The 19,862-nt window shown below is 39.9% G+C and overlaps 1 protein-coding gene across 8 annotated transcripts in view; it reads left to right on the top strand.

The window, feature by feature from the left end:
* The window catches only part of MTUS1 (microtubule associated scaffold protein 1), a 361,304-nt gene that overhangs the window by 260,315 nt on the left and 81,127 nt on the right, over positions 1-19,862 (top strand). For all 8 annotated transcript variants that reach the window (XM_030191459.1, XM_030191460.1, XM_030191456.1 and 5 more), the window contains one exon: positions 11,241-11,449. In XM_030191459.1, the coding sequence (XP_030047319.1) occupies positions 11,241-11,449 (209 nt within the window). The remainder of the gene's footprint in view (positions 1-11,240; positions 11,450-19,862) is intronic.

The raw sequence follows: 19,862 nt of genomic DNA, 5'->3' as shown, positions 1-19,862 counted from the left end.
GATTTTAAGGATAAATTACATATTTCTAACAGTAGCTCCACAAGCTCATTTTTCAGTTCTATCAGTACTCTGGGATGAATACCATCCGGTCCAGGAGATTTGCTACTCTTCAGTTTGTAGAACTGCCCCATTACATCCTTCAGGTTTACAGAGAATTCATTAAGTTTCTCTGACTCATCAGCTTCGAATACCATTTCTGGCACCGGTATCCCACCCAAATCTTCCTCGGTGAAGACCGAAGCAAAGAATTAATTTAATCTCTCCGCTACGGCTTTGTCTTCCCTGATCGCCCCTTTTACTCCTCGGTCATCTAGCAGTCCAACCGATTCTTTTGCCGGCTTCCTGTTTTTAATACCTCCTCCCTGGGTTCCCTAATCTCCTCCCATGGGTTCCAATATCATCTTTATGCTGATGACACCCAGCTTTATCTCTCCACACCAGATATCACTGCAGAAACCCAGGCTTAGCCGACATTGCGACCTGGATGTCCAACCGCCACTTGAAACTGAACATGGCCAAGACCGAGCTTATTGTCTTCCCATCCCAAACCCACTTCTCCTCTTCCTCCACTCTCTATCTCTGTTGATAACACCCTCATCATCCCCGTCTCATCTGCCCGCAACCTCGGGGTCATCTTTGACTCCTCCCTCTCCTTCTCTGCACATATCCAGCAGATAGCCAAGACCTGTCGCTTCTTCCTCTATAACATCAGCAAAATTCACCCCTTCCTGTCTGAGCACACCACCCGAACTCTCATCCACGCTCTCATTACCTCTCGCCTTGACTACTGCAACCTACTCACTGGCCTCCCACTTTGCCATCTATCCCCCCTTCAGTCCGTTCAAAACTCTGCTGCACGTCTTATCTTCCGCCTGAACCGGTACACTCATATCACCCCTCTTCTCAAGTCACTTCACTTGCTTCCGATCAGGTACCGCATACAGTTTAAGCTTCTCCTTTTAACCTACAAATGCACTCGATCTACAGCCCCTCCCTACCTCTCTACCCTCATCTCCCCTTACATTCCTACCTGTAACCTCCATTCTCAAGAGAAATCCCTCCTGTCAGTACCCTTCTCCACCACCGCCAACTCCAGGCTCTGCCCTTTCTGCCTCACCTCACCCCATGCCTGGAATAAACTCCCTGAGCCCATACGCCAAGCCCCCTCCCTGCCCATCTTCAAAGCCTTGCTCAAAGCCCACCTCTTCAATGTCGCCTTCGGCACCTAACCATCATACCTCTATTCAGGAAATCTAGACTGCCCCTACTTGACATTTCACCCATTAGATTGTAAGCTCCTTGGAGCAGGGACTGTCCTTTTTTGTTAATCTGTACAGCACTGCGTAACCCTAATAGCACTCTAGAAATGTTAAGTAGTAGTAGTAGGATCATAACCATTGCCTCAATAGTTGAATTGATTCTGCAGAACTTCAGTTACATTTTTTTTTTTTTTTAAATGATAGGGTATTGGTGTAATGGCTTTACAGCAGAAGCATGTTAGGTGTGTCCCTGAGTGATAAGAAATTGAGATGTTAGAAAATCATGATGGTAAGATGTTGCAGACCGCCCAAGGGCCTGGATAGAGCTTTTAAGTTATAGGGCCAGTATTATGAAAAAAGCTACGCAGAGTAATTGTTGGCTGAAATTATCTTCAGTTTGAGGTGATGGCAGGGATGTTTCAGGAAACTTTTGGGTTGAGTATTAGGGATAGGTAGATTTAAATATATTAGAAAAGAAGAATGGGGTGACAACCGTTGTGTGTTTGGAGTGTAAATAGAAGCTATAAATACTAGTAAATAGTAGTGATCATGAACTACCTCCTCTAAATGCATTTTGAAATGTCTCGACATTCTTTCATAAAACACTCAAAATTATTGTATTTTTGGACTTACATGTAATATCAAATGTTCAAAGAAGTTTTAAATTTGATCTTATTTCCTTAATGGAGAGTGACTAGAACAAACGTAGGGGGTCTTTTACTGAAGATTAGCGCATGTTATCTGCAGCAGGTCCCATAGGAATAAAATTGGTCCTGTAGCAAATAACGAGTTAATGTTTAGTAAAAGACCCCCTTAGGCAGTTTGTTATGAAGCAAGTGAAAGGAACTGAATTCCAGGTGGTTAAGACAAACCTAGCTAATGTATGAGTGATATCACCAGCCTATTCAGATAAATCTGAAGAAAATTCAAGGTTTTAAAAACTCATGCACTATAATTTTATTCCTTTCATCCAGAAAAGGTATCATGGACCTTAAAAATGCAATGCTTTTTCTCCAGGACAAAATGTAACCTATAAATCTATATTATAGGAATTTTTAATAAACACCCCTATTAAAGTAGTAGAACGTAGCCGTTCTTTAAAGATTGTTTTCTATAAATATTAACATCTTGTGACAAGGAATAGAAATAGAGTAATAAGGGATCTAACAGCAGTACAGATGCCTACAAATGTATGTAATTATGCAATTTTAGCATTATTTGCTGAACTCAAGTGATTCTCATGTGATGTAATTCTGCATAGGCATAAGTATCTTTAAGGGTGTTTGCCCCAAAACATGTGCAATTAGCACAAACCCCTGAGGCAGCTGACAATTATAAACAAGTTTGGGAGTATACCTTACAGTAGCCAAATTAAAATATGTTCAGTCATTGCTTAATGTTGCACTTCTCAGACTCGGTGCCAGTTTTTTGAAAGTTCAGTTGAGTAGAGAAAAGCTACTTAATCTAATAGCATTGCAGGTAATCTTGGAAAGATATTTCCTTAATCAGCTGTATAGGAAGCAGATAGCTCTGTCCATTTTACCTATGAGTTTTGAACAGTGGCTCAAGGTAACAGCATCACTAATCAGTTTACACAACAAAGTTGTCATGAGTTAAATTATTGGTACCGTAAAGTAAAATTTGAGTAAATATCATACTTTTTGTTTGCTTATTTGTACAGCCATACTTTTAGTATGCCTTAAACTAAGTGGATGTTAAATCTATTTAATAGAGTTGGGCAACAATTTTAAAATTATTTTCAAAATTAACTGTGAGATTAAAAAAAAATTGTTGTTTATCATAGCATTCATTTATAATATATAAACAGTTTCAAACAAAATGTAATAATGAAACTTTGAAAATAATCAGTACTATACTGGCACTGTAAACTTGTATGTTTAAAAATACTGATGCATTTGAAACAAAAATGACTAAAACCACACAACAGTAAAGAGTGGCAGAGGCCCCAGCCCACCCAACAGTGGTGCAGCTCTGATGTGGCTGATGGAGCTAGCCAAGCCCCATCAGCTGAAGACTTCCACATCCCCTTGTCCAGCATCTTTCCTTCTCTAGGATCTCAACTCTCCTGCCCTGCTGCACCTTTCTAAACCTTTTAGTTCTTTACTGGCAGTGAGCATCAACTCATACCCATTGCTTGTACTTGCCTCAAGCCTTCCCTCAGACGCAACTTTGTTTCCACATAGGCAGGACCAGGACAGAAGAAAAGGCTTGGGTCAGTCACAAGCAGTAGTGGGTATGCGTCACAGTTCACTGCCAGCAAAGAACTAAAGTTACGAGGTGTGTGTGTGTGTGGGGGGGGGGGGGGGGGGGGGGTTGGGAATGAAGAGAGAGATGATGGGCAGGGTCTCAGCCCTCACCCCATGCCGCTGCATTAAAAATAGCAAATACGTAAAACATGCATTAAAAAAATTGTTTGCATTAAAATTGGTGATAATTGTTTTAATAATGCATTAAATGATCATCTCTACTATTTAACATGTTTAACCTCTCTGCATAATCTGAAGAGAAATAGATGGCTTTCAAGATGCTCTGCTCAGACAAATGGTATGGAACCCATGAGGAAGGAGCGATGCTGGATCTCATACTTCCAGATGGAGAAAATGTCTAATATCTGGGGATAGTACTGATCATATAATGGTATAAGAGCTAAGGCAGAGTGCAGATAACCAAAGTACTGGATTTTAAACGTGCTGACTTTAGTAAAATTGGGAATTACCTAAAGAGGGAGCTGAGAGAATGAGAGTAGATAAAGGATGTAGAAAAACAAAGGAGTAAGCTGATAAGGAAACAGGTTCTCTAAACAAGTGGCCAAAAAAAATTGATAAGAGATGGTAATCATAACTTACAGAAGAAAGCAGGAAGAAAAGCACAAATACTGGTTAAATCTCTAAAGTCCAGAGGCAAAAAAAAAGAAAAGTATAGCAAAAGCATGGGCAGAAGAAAAAATGGCTAATGATGTAAAGCACAGTGATCATTTTTTTTCAAGTATGTTGGGAAAAGACGACGACACATAGTAAGACTGAAGGATGTGGATTACTGTGTTAATGAAGTGATGAAGAAAAAGGTGATATGCTAAACACATACTTCTGCATTCACAGACAAAAACATCTGGAGAAGGACCACAGTTGGTTGGCAAAGGTATATGTGGAAATGAGGTAGATAACCACAATAGTTACTGAAGTGGTTATGAAAAACTTGAAATACAGTGGATGAAACCATGGGACCTGATGAGAAATTTCACCATACTAAGTAGAAAAGTTCTGGTGGGTCCTCTTAAGGATGTTTTTAATAGGTCTTTGCAGGTAGGATTGATCCCACAGGATTGGAGCAGGCAGATGTAGTCCCTCTTCACAAAAGTGGAAACTACAGCAATGTCTCCATTACTTTTCTGACCACTGAGGTTAGGATAGTCCACTTTCAAGAATCCAATGATCAAAATCTAAGGCAACACGGTTTCACCAAAGGAAAACTATAGCAAACAATTTGTTTTCTGTGAATAGGTGACCAAGCACCTAGATTGAGGATAAATGCTGGATGCAGCCTACTTAGATGTCAGCAATCTTTGATATGTTTTTGATATGTTTGAGTCGCTATGCTCACATTAGCCCTCTTCTCAAGTCACTTCACTGGCTCCCTATCCGTTTCCGCATTCAATTCAAACTTCTCTTGCTGACCTATATGCATTCACTCTACCGCTCCCCAGTACCTCTCCACTCTTCTCTCTCCCTACGTCCCCCCTCGGGTACTCAGTTCTGTGGATAAATCTCTCTTGTCTGTCCCCTTTTCCTCTACTGCTAATTCCAGACTCCGTTCCTTTTATCTCGCTGCACCTCATGCCTGGAATAGACTTCCCGTGCCTGTACGTCTAGCCCCGTCTTTGGCCATTTTCAAATCCAGGCTAAAAGCCCACCTTTTTAACGCTGTTTTTGACTCCTAACAACTATTCACTTGCCCTGTACCCTTTTTATCCTCACCTCTTGAATTCCCTTACCTCTTAATTGTTCTGTCTGTGTGCCTGTCCTACTTAGATTGTGAGCTCTTTGAGCAGGGACTGTCTTTTTCATGTATGGTGTACAGCGCTGTGTATGCCTTGTAGCGCTATAGAAATGATGATTAGTAGTAGTAATATGTTCCTTCATAGGAGGCTCATAAATAAACTGAGCATCTTGACGTTTCAACTAAGGTAGTGAACTGAATTAGAACTGGCTAACAAAGGGTTTAAATGTTTTTTTGGACAAATATGGAGGACAAGTCCTTAAAACTGGTAAGGTAGACCTGGGGAAAGTCACTACTTACCTTTAAAGTTAGGTAGCATGAAATTCTTGCTACTTTATGGGATTCTTCCAGGAACTGGGGACATGGCCTGGCCACTGTTGGAGAAAGGATACTGGGCTAGATGAACCCTCTGTCTGACCTAGTAGGCAACTGTTATGGTCTTAGTGCTGTGTGTGTATGTGAGAGCTGGAAGATTGAGAGAATGCAATGGTGGGGGGGGGGGGGGGTGAGAGGACTTGGGGGTTCTACCTCCCAGGGGTGGGGTGAGGAAGATCAAGTTTAGGGAGAGGGTTCAAGCTAATTAGGGATTGAACATGAACAAGAATAAGGTTTGGGAGTGGGGTGCAGGCTTGGGGCACAGCGAAGCCACACCTTATGAATGCCATGCTCTATAGAAAAAAAATTAGAGATGGTGGTGTATTCCTCAGGAAAAGAATTTTCATTCTCTTCAATTTCTTGTTACTTGTACAATCTCATCACTAGAGTTTCCTTAGTAAAGATGGATTTTTCTTTGCTTGCTGATAAATCTCTCTAGTGTAGTCCATGAAAATCTGGCTGTGCTCTCCTTTTGTTTCCTATCCCTTATGCCTGTGTTCTCTGGCATGTCTGTTGCTGTTCCCAAAGATTGTGAAAAAGAATTTCCGTATTAAACTTAGACATCTGGTAGTTCCAATTTTTCAATTTGACCATGTGCGATTTGAAGTCCAAGAAGCTAGCTGTTGTCTGAAAGGGGCATTAAACTTCTCTCTGTGTTGAAAATATATAAGAATTGAAACCTAATACCGTGAAACAGTATAAAAAATGTATATATTTAACAGCACTGGAATTCAAATACCAGAGATATAATACAACTAGTAAAACAGGCCCGTTTCTGACACAAATGAAACGGGTCTATCAAGGTTTTCCTCGGAGTGTGTATGTTTGAGAGAGTACGTGTGAGATTTTGTGTGAGAGAGTTAATGTGCAAGTGTGTGTGTGACAGAGTGAGACTGCTGGGTGTGAGTGTGTCTTCTCTGTCCCCCCTCCAGCCACCCACCGATGCTCTTCTCTCCCCTGCTCCCCCTCCAGCCACCCAGCGAGTCTCCTCTCTCCCCTGCCCCCCCTCCAGCCACCCAGCGAGTCTCCTCTCTCCCCTGCCCCCCTCCAGCCACCCAGCGATTGTCCTTTCTCCCCTGCCCCCTCCATCCACCCAGCGAATGTCCTATCTCCCCTGCCCTCCCTCCAGCCACTCCTCCACTTTAATCAGCATATATTAAATTCCCCCAATGTGCTACAGAAAAGCACTGAGCACATCCTATATAATAAAACGCACCTCCAACGTTCTGAAGCCGAGAAAGTGAAGCCTTCAAGCCTTGAAGCATTTGTGCGCTATGTAAGGCTCCATCTCCTCAACTGACGACGCGTAGTTCCGGAACGTTGCAGGAATGCTTCAAGGCTTGAAGCTTTCACTTTCTTGGCTTCAGAACGTTTGAGGTGCATTTTATTATATAAGATGTTAGCATAATGCTAATGATACACCTAATAAGCATACATTAGAACATTGAGCTAACAGATATGCTAAAGATTTTCTACAATACGGCTTACCATATAGCTGAGGGACCAAGAGCAGATATATGATGGGAACAAGATGTGTGGTACAGAGTCAGTTGGGATAATTTGATGGTTAGCTAAACTCGAGGCAAATGTATTGTATAGTTAAGCAAGAGATAAGGAACTGATCTGTTAGTGTGTGTAGCAAGCTAATCCAGGTGCAGAATGAGTATATAGTCGATCGATTTAATATATATTGAAGTATGAACTTAATGTGTATGCAATGGATTTTTACATGTTATAATGCATTCTAAAAATGTTAATTAAAATGAATAACAAAAAACAACCAAATACATTCCCCCCCCCCCCCCCCCCCCCCAAAAAAAAAAAAAAAAAAAAAACATTTGCTTGTGGACTAGAAGATACTTGGGTACAGGTCACATATATAAATGTTTAACATGTCCTGGCTTGTGAGTAACTAAATTTTCTCTAGTACTTGTATTGATAACCTCAAAAAATAGTAGTATACCCATTGCTAAGTTGAAATCTGCTGTCCTTTCGAAACACACACTGCTTGTTTTTCTACTTCTTAAGTGAAAAAAGAAATCTTGAAAGAGGTTTTTCCCAATTTTCCCTTCCTCGCACTTTCTTTTGAGGGAAAGGTTTGAAGTTAGAGGGCTCGCCCTTAGTTTCTACAAACAGATGTTAGACTCATCTGATCTTGTTCAGTTTCTTTTACAAGTATAAAGTGTCTCTCAAAAGTATAACCAGCTGATACATCCTTATTTAAGGAAATTTATAATGGTCTTACCGTAATAGAATCTACCTCTTCCAAAAGATTTCTTGGGGGGGGGGGTAGGGAAGCGGTGACCAAAACAAACCAAATGAAAGGAAATAGATAAATTATTCTTATTGAATATTTTTATTAATAATACTAGCTTCAAAGTTATTTACCCAAGTAAACTTATTTATTCATCTTAACAAGCTATCTGAAAATTGTTCTTCAATGCGGCCAATATTGTGCATTTTTCTAAAATATGCACATTAGCTACATTAGAAGGCTTTCCAGGGGTATGTTTAGGTTGGTGAAGAAAAATATCCACCTAGATAACATTTTCAATTTTCCATGCATACTTGGATAGCTGGCAATAGGCACAAAATCCATGGGTAGGAAGTACATCTAGCTAAGTCCTAATATGTACAGTATGAAAATCCCCCCCCCCCCCCCCCCCCCCAAGTACCAAGTTGATTAACTGTGTCAAAATGACTGTTAAATACTAGCCATGGACAAACATCCAGCTAAATGACACTTTTTAACAAGCAGCACTAAAACTTGGCCTGTGTGGGTTTTCCTGTGCGGTGAGGCCCCTTTTTTTCCTATTAATGGCCACAGGCTAACTTCTTCATTAGTGCGTGAGCCCCACCTACTTTGTAAGCAGTAAGGGTGCATGCGCTAACCATGCACTAATCGGCGCGTGGCAATGTAGCTTCAATAAACAACGTAGAATAGGCCTACTCTCTGCCCTCAAACATGCCCCCAGCACTAAATTCTATTTTTTAACATGAGTAGCACGCACCCTGAGGTAGTGCTTTTTAACCTGCAGTGAGCATGCATTAGTGCTTACCACAGCTTAGTAAAAGGACTCTTACAACAGATTACAATACTCAATAGGGTTGGTCATCATTGCTTTTAGTATGAGGTACAGCAAATTTTCCTAAAAATGTTAATATATTTTAAATTGGGGGCTCCTTGAAATACTGCATGATAAATAATACAGTGTGTGAATTAGTGTGGGGTAGCATTTAGCGCATGGCATGGTAACCATTATCATGCTGAAATGACTGTATACACTTATTTGTGTGCTAACAACTCCCTGTCTTTACACAAGGGAACTTGGACAGGAATGTAAATTGCATTTTATTCATATTTTCTGTAGTTTTACATTTGAATTGTAACTTTTTAGTTGAATTGTGATTCATTCTTCTTGTTTAAATCTCTCCCCCCCCCTCAAATTTAATTTAATTTGGCACTCTGTTTAGCCATGCACCTTGCACAGGTTGTGTGGCTCAACAGAGTGCTAAATTAAATTAAATTTGAGCTTCAACGTTGCATCCTAGAGTAGCAGTCTTAGCATAGCCACATATTATCACAACTGAAGACAATAACATTTTGACAAAAGAAAAAAAGCCACCTTGTGGCCCACCATATCAGTAAGGTTTCTATCTTTTTTTTGTTAGGATTTATGTGGCTTGAGCATTCCATTCTCATTCCCCCTACCTAAAGTGCCTTATCCCAAAGACCATGGGCTTTCTGAAGTTGCATTGCTAGTATATTTGCTAAAAGTAATTACTGTGCATGACTTATCTTTTTAACTTATTATGCTTTTATATCCCCCATTTAGTCTGATTTATACCCATTCACTGTGTTGATGTATTACATTTAGGCGGTAGCTTGTTATCTTAAGGGTTCGTGGAAATTAAGGCACAGTATAATTATCTGACGGCATACCCTAGGTCAGAGATTCTCAACTTGGTCCTCCAAACATACATAGCCAGTTACGTTTTCAGGATACCCACAATAGGCATACATGAGATAAATGGTCATGCACTACCTCCATTGTAATTTGATACTCTAAGGCTTCCCATCTTTGGCTGGTCCCATTTGCAGGTTCCAGTTTTTAGGACTTGGCACTAATAGAGCGCACCAGTTTCCTGAAAATATAGGAGTCCTGTTTCATTGAGGGATGGCAGGTAGGAAAGGCCCTAGCTATATATTTTACAAGCCACTTTAAAGGCAAGTAGTGCAGATTAAATATTACTGGCATACGATAAAAGCTTTTGTAGTCCAGTATATTGTAACTTCTGGGGGTGAAAGATTCTAGTGTGTGTTTTTTTATTTTTTATTTTTCTAAATAGATTTTTACCTTAAAATGTCCATTAGAAATGCTTATGATGCTTGAGGACACCTGGCCATCAAACTGCTTCACAACCTATGAGGAGTGGCAGTGTTTTGTCACACCCTGTTTATAATGAAGACAAATGTATCTGAAGTTAAGCCAGTCTCATTGCTCTGAGTAGTATGTTGTAATTCTGATATTTTAATGTTTCACATTTTAAGAATGCATTTTCTTATTTTACGTTGCTTAGAAAAGCTTAAAAAAATTGTAAGTAATACTAAATCTGAAGTATTTGTGTACTCCTAGAAGAGTTGATTAAACTTGCCCCTTTCTACCCTGCATATGTTCGTAAATGTTTTTTCTTTTTTTAAGCTTTGATATTTCTCAAATAAGAGTTCAGCACTTTTGGTATGACACTTGAATTTAAAATTAATATTAACCCTATTACTCAATTTGCTTCCTTGTGGGAGCAGATTGAACCCTGCATTTAATGGTATATATTTTCTAATATGAATTGGTTATAATATAACTTGCCTCCTAATAGGGTACCTTGAATTTGATGCACCCAAATAAGATTATCTGATGGAAAACTTGCAGCTGTCCTCTCAGATTGGAAAAGCAGGGGCTGAACCATTTAGTAAAGCATACCAAATTATGCTTGAAAGTTGATGAGAGTAGTTTCCAATTCAGAATAACACAATTATGAAAAAGTGCAAACATGATGGTGCTTAGAATTTATGGTTAACATAAGCACTGGCAGGGTGGTTTGTATGGAGAAAGAATATATGTAATTTATGAAAGTTTAATTTGGTGACGTCTAGATGACTTGTGTAAATCAATCTATGGAAGCTAAGCAAATGAGTGAGAATGGCCTTTTAAGCCAATGAAGTTGATGGGTCCCATCTTTGTGAAAATATAAATTAAAATGTGTGCTTTCTGTAGGCAGGTGGTCTTCTAATATGAATACAGAATAAGTTGAGGGGGGGATCTGAATTGTAGCTTCCTTCCTGCAGGCATGTGGTTCTGGCTGCTGGGAAGTCATGGAACTCATTTTACTTAGTGGTAGTTTGAAAGCAACTAGGCTGATTGAGTAAGAAATATTTAAATATCTGCTTTACAAGCGCATAGTACTGGACAAGATGCACACTCTGACCCAATAATTGATATGATTGTGTCTAACTATTTCTGTCCAGTACTTGTCTAAATAATATAGTCAAAATGAAAATTGAACTTGTTTTTTTTTTTTCTCTCTCTTCAGTTGAAAAGAACAAGCAGAAAACAAATCAGAGAAGTCCATGCACACAAACGCATACCCTTCCTAATGAGAGACAAGCTGATGAGTTAGCAGAAAGCAGAGTAAAATGTACAAAACAATGTGGAATCATTCAGCAACTGAAGCAGTTCCTTGCAAGTAGTAACCGGAAGTTTGAGGCTTTAGCTGTGGTAGTCCAGAACGTGCTATTACAGGTAAGAATATAAGCTATCACAGCTCTAAATATTAAGTGCCATACAGAAACAGACCGAAGGTCTATCAAGCCCAGCATCCTGTTTTCCAACAGTGGCCAATCCAGGTTACAAGTACCTGGCAAGATCCCAAAACAGGTACAATACATTTTATGCTGCTTATCCTAGAAATACTGTCAAATATCAATGGCAGTGCTCTACTATATCGTCTGCAATACTCAATACATAACTAGTAGAGATAAACTAGGGAGCTACATCACCTAACACCTAGACTCATATGGGGGAGTATTGACAAATGTTAAAATATTAAGATTTAATTATTAGAAAAATTCAAAACTAAAAAAATCAAGAAAAAGATACATTAATTCTCATTATAATTTCAAACATCGGTAGGAGGGGGTCAGTCCACAATTATAAGCGTCACTGAACAGGGGTTCACCTGTATTGGTGTCATGTATCACCCCAGTGACTGTATGAGACTTCCCTGACAACAAATGTTTTATTTCACTCCCCAGTTTATCTCTATTAGTTATTTATTGAGTATCCTAGAAATAAGCAGCGGATTTTCACCAAGTCCAATTTAATAATGGCTTACGGACTTTTCTTTTAGGAAGCTATCCAAACATTTTTTTAAACCCTGCTAAGCTAGCTGCTTTTACCACATTCTCTGGCAACAAATTTCAGAGTTTAATTACACTTTGAGTGAAGAAATATTTTCTCCGATTCGTTTTAAATTTACTACTTTGTAGCTTCATTGTGTGTGTCCCTAATCCTAGTATTTTTAGCAAGAGTAAACAAGTGAGTCACATCTACCTGTTCCACTAAACTCATTTCATAGACTTCTATCATATCTCCCTTCAGCTGTTTTTTCTCCAAACTGAAGAGCCCTAGCCACTTCAACCTTTCCTCATAGGGAAGTTGTCCCATCCCATCCTCTTTATCATTTTTGCTGCTCTTCCCCATACCTTTTCTCTAATTCCACTATATCTTTTTTTGAGATTCAGTGATCAGAATTGCACACAGTATTTGAGGTGCTGTCGCACCATGGAGTGATACAAAGGCATTATAATGTCCTCATTTTGTTTTCCATTCCTTTCCTAATAATACCTAACATTCTATTTGCTTTCTTCGCTGCTGTCACACACTGAGCAGAAGGTTTCAACATATCATCAACGACGCCGCCTAAATCCCTTTCCTGGTTGGTGACGCCTAATGTGAACTTTGCATTATGTAGCTATAATTTGAGTTCTTCTTTCCCACATGCATCACTTCGCACTTGCTCACATTAAACTTCATCTGCCATTTGGATGCCCACTCTCGTAAAGTCCTCTTATAATTTTTCACAATCGTTTTGCGATTTAACAACTTGAATAACTTTGTGTTGTAAGCAATTTTAGTTACCTCACTAGTTACTCCCATCTCTGGATCATTTATGAATATGTTAAAAAGCAGCGATCCTAGCACAGACTACTGGGGAATCCCACTATCTTCTGTTTTCTCCATTGAGAATACTAACCATTTAACCCTACTCTCTGTTTTCTATTATTTAACCAGTTTTTAATAGACAGTAGAAAACTACCTCCTATCCCATGACTCTCCAATTTCTTCTGGAGTCTTTCATGAAGTACTTTGTCAAATGGATTTTGGAAATCCAGATACACAATATCGACCGGCTCACCTTTATCCATATGTTTGTTCACCCCTTCAAAGAAATGTAATAGATTGGTGAGGCAAGATTTACCTTCACTGAATCCAAGTTGGCTTTGTCTCATTAATCCATGCTTTTGAATATGCTCTGTCTACCATTTTGCCTGGCACCGACATCATGCTGACCGGTCTATAATTTCCCAGATTACCTCTGGAACCTTTTTTAAAAATTGGCGTTAAATCCTCCCAGTACCCAGCTTGATTTTAAAGATAAATTACATATTACTAACAATAGTTCTACAAGTTTATTTTTCAATTCTATCAGTGCTATAATTTTAATAGAATGTGTTTTTCATCTTTTTAGAACTTTGGAGTAGCATTGTTTTTCTCACAAGCTGGGTGGATCATTTAATTAGAGCTGGAAATTGTTCAGATATTTTCTACAGATACATGTTCTAGCATCTCCTCTCCTTCCCCTTGGGGTCTTGATGCCTAGCACAGGAACATTGCATGTTATATAATGCTGTCTGGTGAAACAGTATTCCTGATTTGTAGTAGACTTAAGTAGCATACCACTGTATGTATTAGTCATTTGTCATCTGCTATAGGTGATTATTCATGCCTGTGAAAATAGCACATAAAATCCATTGACCATCTCAAATTACATTTCAAATGTTAATGTGCTCAATTTTGCTTTCTTTGATGGGAGCAATCATTTACTGGCAGATATTCCCACTCAAGTTTGTTAATTTTGACTGTCAGAAAGAACATACATACTTTCCTTGCTTTGAATTAGCAGCAAGTATTTTCCTTTTACCCACAGGAAGTAGTTATCAACTTTTTTTTCATGGTTTAGTCATATTCCCCTCAGTTTTATAAACTGTACACAGTTACACATATAACTACACCTGCAGTTATAGAGTACCATCATGAGTGTAACTTCCGGTTAATTGACCCATCATTGGTGCTTATCTGCTAAGTATCAATGATTGGCTTTAACTACAACTAATTGACACTAAAATTATAGAATGGGTGCAAAGTTTTGTAGTGCACATCTGAAAGGGGATCATTGATGCGGGCGGGGTATGGGCTGGTCATAGGCATTCTGGCTATATTGGTATGTGTTCTATTGAATCCTGTCTCTCAACTGACACATTTAGATATGAACACTTATATTTGTTAAAGAACAGTGGTGTAAGTGGTCATGCCTAACTTTAGGCACACTATTGCATATTTACACTAGTTTTCTAAAATGGCTTATGTGCACAAGTGTGCAATTATAGAAATACTGATTTATCATGCAGATCTTTAGCATCTAATATTTAGAATCCTTTGTAGAATTGCTACCGTAGTTCTTTCTCTTAATACAACTACAGCAAAAATATAATCTTTATATTCAGGGCATCAAACCTCTAAGTAGTTTGGTTCTATTCAAGTTGGTATTCAGTTTTGCCAAAGTACACAGATTTTTGGAAGAAAGAAAAAGAAATCTTCTCTTTGCATTTGTCTTTGCCAAAGTGCCACTATGGAAGTATTCTTTCAAAAACTTCCAAAGCAGTCCCATCTGGCATTCATGAAGTGATAGGTCAGTGTTGGTGTGGTGGGGTCAGGTCAAGTCCATGACGATTCATATGAAGACTACTCTTCATATGAATAGAAGAGTTGGGATAGAAATTTTTGTGCAGAAGTGTGAACAATATGGTATTTAACATCATCTGTGCTACTACTAGCCTGCTCCTTGTTGAAATCTCTCCTTAGCTCTACAAATTGGTATGTCTACCACAGTATCTTCTTTCATACTACGTTTTTACAATACTCTTAAAAAGAGTATTCAACATTTAAGCTGCATTGCTGGTACCAATAAGTTAACTTGAGTCAAGTATGGAGTTCACATTTTGATTTTCAGTATAGTTATAGTTCTTCAACTTTGGCTTCCTTGCAAATACTGTTAAGTCCATAAATTGATCAATGTTCTTGGTCCTGTTTGGTTGCCACTGTCAGATAGTGACTCTTGCTTCTCAAGCTGAGCTTGTCAGATACCTTGTTTTGTCTAAAGTTATTGAAAAAGGGGTAACTATTCAACTGTCAAGATTTTGTGCAGACTATTGACTTGGATAAAAATTAAGTTGTGTTCACAGTGGGTTACAGTATTGAATCCTAAGTGAGATTGTAGTAATTTGGACCAACAGTATTAGATGTTTTGGGCAATTTCTCCAAATGAGTTATTTTTGTGTATACCATGACAGTAATGAACCTCACTCCTAAGCCCCAGGGTATGTGAAATATGATCTCAGGCTCTGAAATTTACTGACAATGGTTGCCATAGTACTGCTTTCTGAGACCTTTTGTGCCTTCAGTTTGGTGGATCTTTCATTACTATTGTCCAGATGTCTTGAAGCCAGGATTTCTGGAATGGTTGTATATCTAATTTTTATCAGATTGTTTTCCACTTAGTGTTAATCAAATTACGTAGCTCTGTCAAGGCTCATTATGTGACTGTAGGGTTTTGCTAGGTCTCTAAGTCCCACTTTTCCATAAGCATTAAGAGCCCAATGCTGAAACCTCCGGTGCTGTTCAGAATAACTCCCTAATTCTCAATGCTAATATAGGCACACTTATAGAGTTGTGCATTAGGGAGTTGTTTAGAAGTTAGGGGGAGGATGGTGCATGTGCTCAAGAGTTGTGCATTAAGCACAGTTCTTGAGCACATGCCCAGAACACGAGGGGGGGGGGGGGAGGTGGAAAGGAGGAAGTACCTTTGGTTGCCCAGTGTCCTGGTAAGGAAGATGATAGGGAGAGTAACCTGTCTCTGGCACAGAACCCAGCAGGAAGAACTCTTCCCAGGCACTAGTGGCTTCTCCGCCGCCTCCTCTTTCCCGGCTGAAGGGAACACAAAGGGAGCCCACCCAAGATGCAAGGCGCCAGCAACACTGGTCTCCCCATTCCTCTCCAAGGCACCTGTGGCCCCTCCACTGCCCCCTGCCTTTGCCTCTCTTCCCAGCCGATGGGATCCTACCTGAGATGCAAGGCCACCAGCATCATCGGTCTCCTCATTCCTCTCCATTGCTTGTCACAACCCTAACACCAACTCTGTGCTGGCATAGGGTTGATGGCGGAAAGGGTGCTTGTTTGCTGCACTGTCTGCTGAGCCTTGGGGAAGAATAGGGAGTGACCTAATCAGCATGTATTTGCATGCTTATTGCACTGTGAGCCATGAGGTTGTTCATGCACTCATTGGCTCTCTGAATTCTGTGCTAGCAAATGCGGGTGCTAGTCCGGTGCTAATGGCCTCTAGTGCCCACATTTGCTTCTAAGCATCAGGGTCTAAATGGTAGCCATTGGGTCAGCTGATATGCACTGTGTGTCTGACTGTTTGGTTCAATGCAAATGGCACCCAAATAATGGAACCAGTTGTAGGAATTCCTGATGAGTTGCTGAATTGTCTTAATGATTGTCAATGGCTAATCTTAACTTTAATTCTTAGCAGAAAGTTTTCTTTGTCCAAAGAGACAATGATTAAGAACTGATGGCAAGATGATGCCTCTGTGATACCTCTGATAGTGAAGAATAGCCGTAGAGTATGGTGGTTGTGATAGATTTGACGATTGTTAAATCCATCTTAATTTAGAATCCCCCCCCCCCCCCCTTTTGCTGAGAAGTGTGTGCATAAAGTACAGGGAATGCAGAATGATTTCCAAAATTGTAAGATTCACTAGCATCACTGGACTGATTCATATTGTGGTAAATTTTCAAACATGTATACTGCCTTTTGATCAAAAGAGGATAAACCTCTGGGAATCTTGGAAATATGTTAAAATAGTAGATCATACTGAGGGAACTAATTTTGCCAGCTGTATATGGGGTGAGGAAATTATTGATAAAAGCACAATGTCCTGTATTATGATAAGCTTCTCTTATGTGTGCATTGTTTTGAGTTGATATTATATTGTAAACCACTTTGGGCAGCTCTTCGACAGGAAAGTGGTCTACAAATGAGTCCCAGACCTTGGAAAGGTAGACTGCCTATGCAGGACCTGATTGAGGCCTTTTTTGAAGAGTGATTTGGGTGTTATTGGGGGGGGGGGGGGGTCTTACTGATTTAGGAAATCTAGCCAGGAGAAACAGCCCACAGCTTGGCAAGATTCTTTTCATCACTGGTATTGCCCCTTTGGAGATGTTGATGCAATTCCTAGTTAATTCCCCAAGAAAGCCTGCCTTCCTTCTCTAAGCTGCTTCTGCCAGCAGAGTGGCTTTGTCTTTATGCTTTTTATGTTTTTTTGTATGCTGTCTAAAAAAAATAAATAAATAAAAATGCTTAAAATAGTGGGATCTACTGACATAGTAACATAGTAGATGACGGCATAAAAAGACCTGCACGGTCCATCCAGTCTGCCCAACAAGACAACTCGTGTGCTACTTTTTGTGTATACCCTACTTTGATTTGTACCTATGCTCTTCAGGGCACAGACCGTATAAGTCTGCCCAGCACTATCCCCGCCTCCCAACCACCAGCCCCGCCTCCCAACCACCGGCTCTGGCACAGACCGTATAAGTCTGCCCCGCCTCCCACTACCGGCTCTGCTATCCAATCTCGGTTAAGCTCCTGAGGTTAACCGAGATTGGATAGCATGCTCTACATGCTCTACAATTTCATCTTGAACAATGATAGAAATATATTCAAAAAGTAATTATGCAGTCAAGTTTGATAAAGCAATTCCAGTTCTTAAGACTGTCGGGGCTCGAGTTGAGTTTTAAATTGTTTTGTTTAAGTTGTATTATGGTAGTTGTCCATTCTATATGATATCCCTGAGAGAGGTTATATTTAGCGTTCAATTGAAAACAACTAATTCACAAGAACAGGGGTAGCAGAATGCCTTTTTGGATGATGTTGAGGCCCCACCCTAAACTGTGCTCCAGCTTTACACTTATTCTAATGTAATTGTTTTCTTCCAGGCTGGGATCACGATTGCCCCCTTCCACACCTCTCTCCTATTGACCCAGTAGCTCCCTTTCCTTACTTTCTCTCTTCTCCTGTATCCAGCATATCCCCGTCCTCTTACCAGGTCTATTGTTGCCATCAAACTTCCATTTCTAGTGGTAAAGAACAAAATAGAATTCAGCACCAGCTTGGTGAGAGGTAACCTCACATTGACCCCCCCCCCCCTACTGGTCAGTGCAGGACATGTAAATAAATGGCACTAAATCTAGAAGAAAAGCATCTAATAAGGTCAAAAATTCAGAATTCCCTCTTATTTACTGATAAGCCACAAGGACCAGATATAACAAATAGAAAAGGGATTATTTACAGACAAAGTATAAAATAAGTGTAAACAGATCTATGATTAGAATTTAAAAGCTCATGATAACAAATATGTAGAATGATAAAAGTCAAATGGAATCCCAGCATGCACTACCTATAAACTACTTAAAGCCCAGAGCGTTAACACACTTTAAAATAAAAGTTATACGTATACAACCTCAGCCTGTTGTTTTGGGTTGTCTATGTAGGCAACAGACAGCTTAAAATCTTATTCTGATGTTGATTTTGGTCCTTGTGACAGTGTTGATATTCTTGGTGTTCAGGATGAGTGCTGCCTTTGTCCTTCTACAGGTTCATCTTTTATGCCCTCCCTTAAGCAGTCTGGAGCTAAATAAGCAAAATGTTTTTGCCCAGTGCCTCTGGACTGAGCCAGATGTGTCACTGGATAGACAATGTTGGAGTAATGGCCATGGTCAAGAGCACTATTCCTTCTAAGCTGCCCAGCTGCACACCCTTTTGTAAATGGCCACATAGTTGTTCAGGCCTCCCTCCCTCTCACAGCAGATGAACCAGGACCTGCTCAGTACCTCCCTCACCAGATGAGTTGTTAATGTGTTTTGTTTTGTTTTTTTTTTAGTGTAAAGTGTCACATTTAGTACAGGCTTTTCAAGCTGGTGTGACTGTGCAAATGTTGGAAGTGTGGATTGTTGGGATACATTTAAACCAGTGTCTGAAAGATGGGTATTGCTCATTTGAAATTCTGCTGTCCAACAGGGTCGGTGATGGATCCCTATAGTCCATGTGTTACAGGAGTGTGTCTACCTCAGTTATACTTGTATAAGTCTTTGGATAGTGGCCATGTACCTGCTGTTTTGAAAGTGTCCACTATCACTCCTAAGGTTAAGGAATCCTGCTTTAGGAACCACTGTACTTAGGAAATGATGCCACTGGGTAAAAATTACTATGTTGGCAAAGATTGCTGAGATGGCGGTATTTCGGCAGCTGGAGGAACATTTGTTGCAGGGGCAATGTCTTGATCCATTACAATACAGGTTCCGCAGAGCACACAGCACAGAGGGGTTGGTAGCAGCCACACTGGATCGAGTGGGTGCCAAACCTTCTGCAATGTAGGCAATGACTACTGGAGGACCTCAGGGGTCAGCGCTGTCTGGGGCAATGTTTAATGTATATCTGGCACCAATTTGCCAGGAGCTACAAGCATGTGGATTGACTTAACACATTTATGTGAATGACATCCAGTTTTTGTGCTGTTGACAGCCGGTCCCTATTATAGTTACTTGACTGCAAATGATTTTGAATGAGTTGAATCATTGGATGTTTGAGAAATGATTAATTCTCAATATGTCTAAAACTGAGATTTTGTTGGTGGCCAATGACTCTTCATTTGAGGTTGTAGTATCTGATGCCACAATTAAGGTCTCGTCTGTGGTAAAGACTTTGGAGGTACTTTTTCAGCTCAGATTTGATCTGTGGTGGTCATTTTTTTAA

Source organism: Microcaecilia unicolor, chromosome 2, assembly GCF_901765095.1.
Source record: "Microcaecilia unicolor chromosome 2, aMicUni1.1, whole genome shotgun sequence".
In the NCBI taxonomy this organism is placed as follows: Eukaryota; Metazoa; Chordata; class Amphibia; order Gymnophiona; family Siphonopidae; genus Microcaecilia; species Microcaecilia unicolor.
This window is presented reverse-complemented; position numbering and strand designations above follow the sequence as displayed.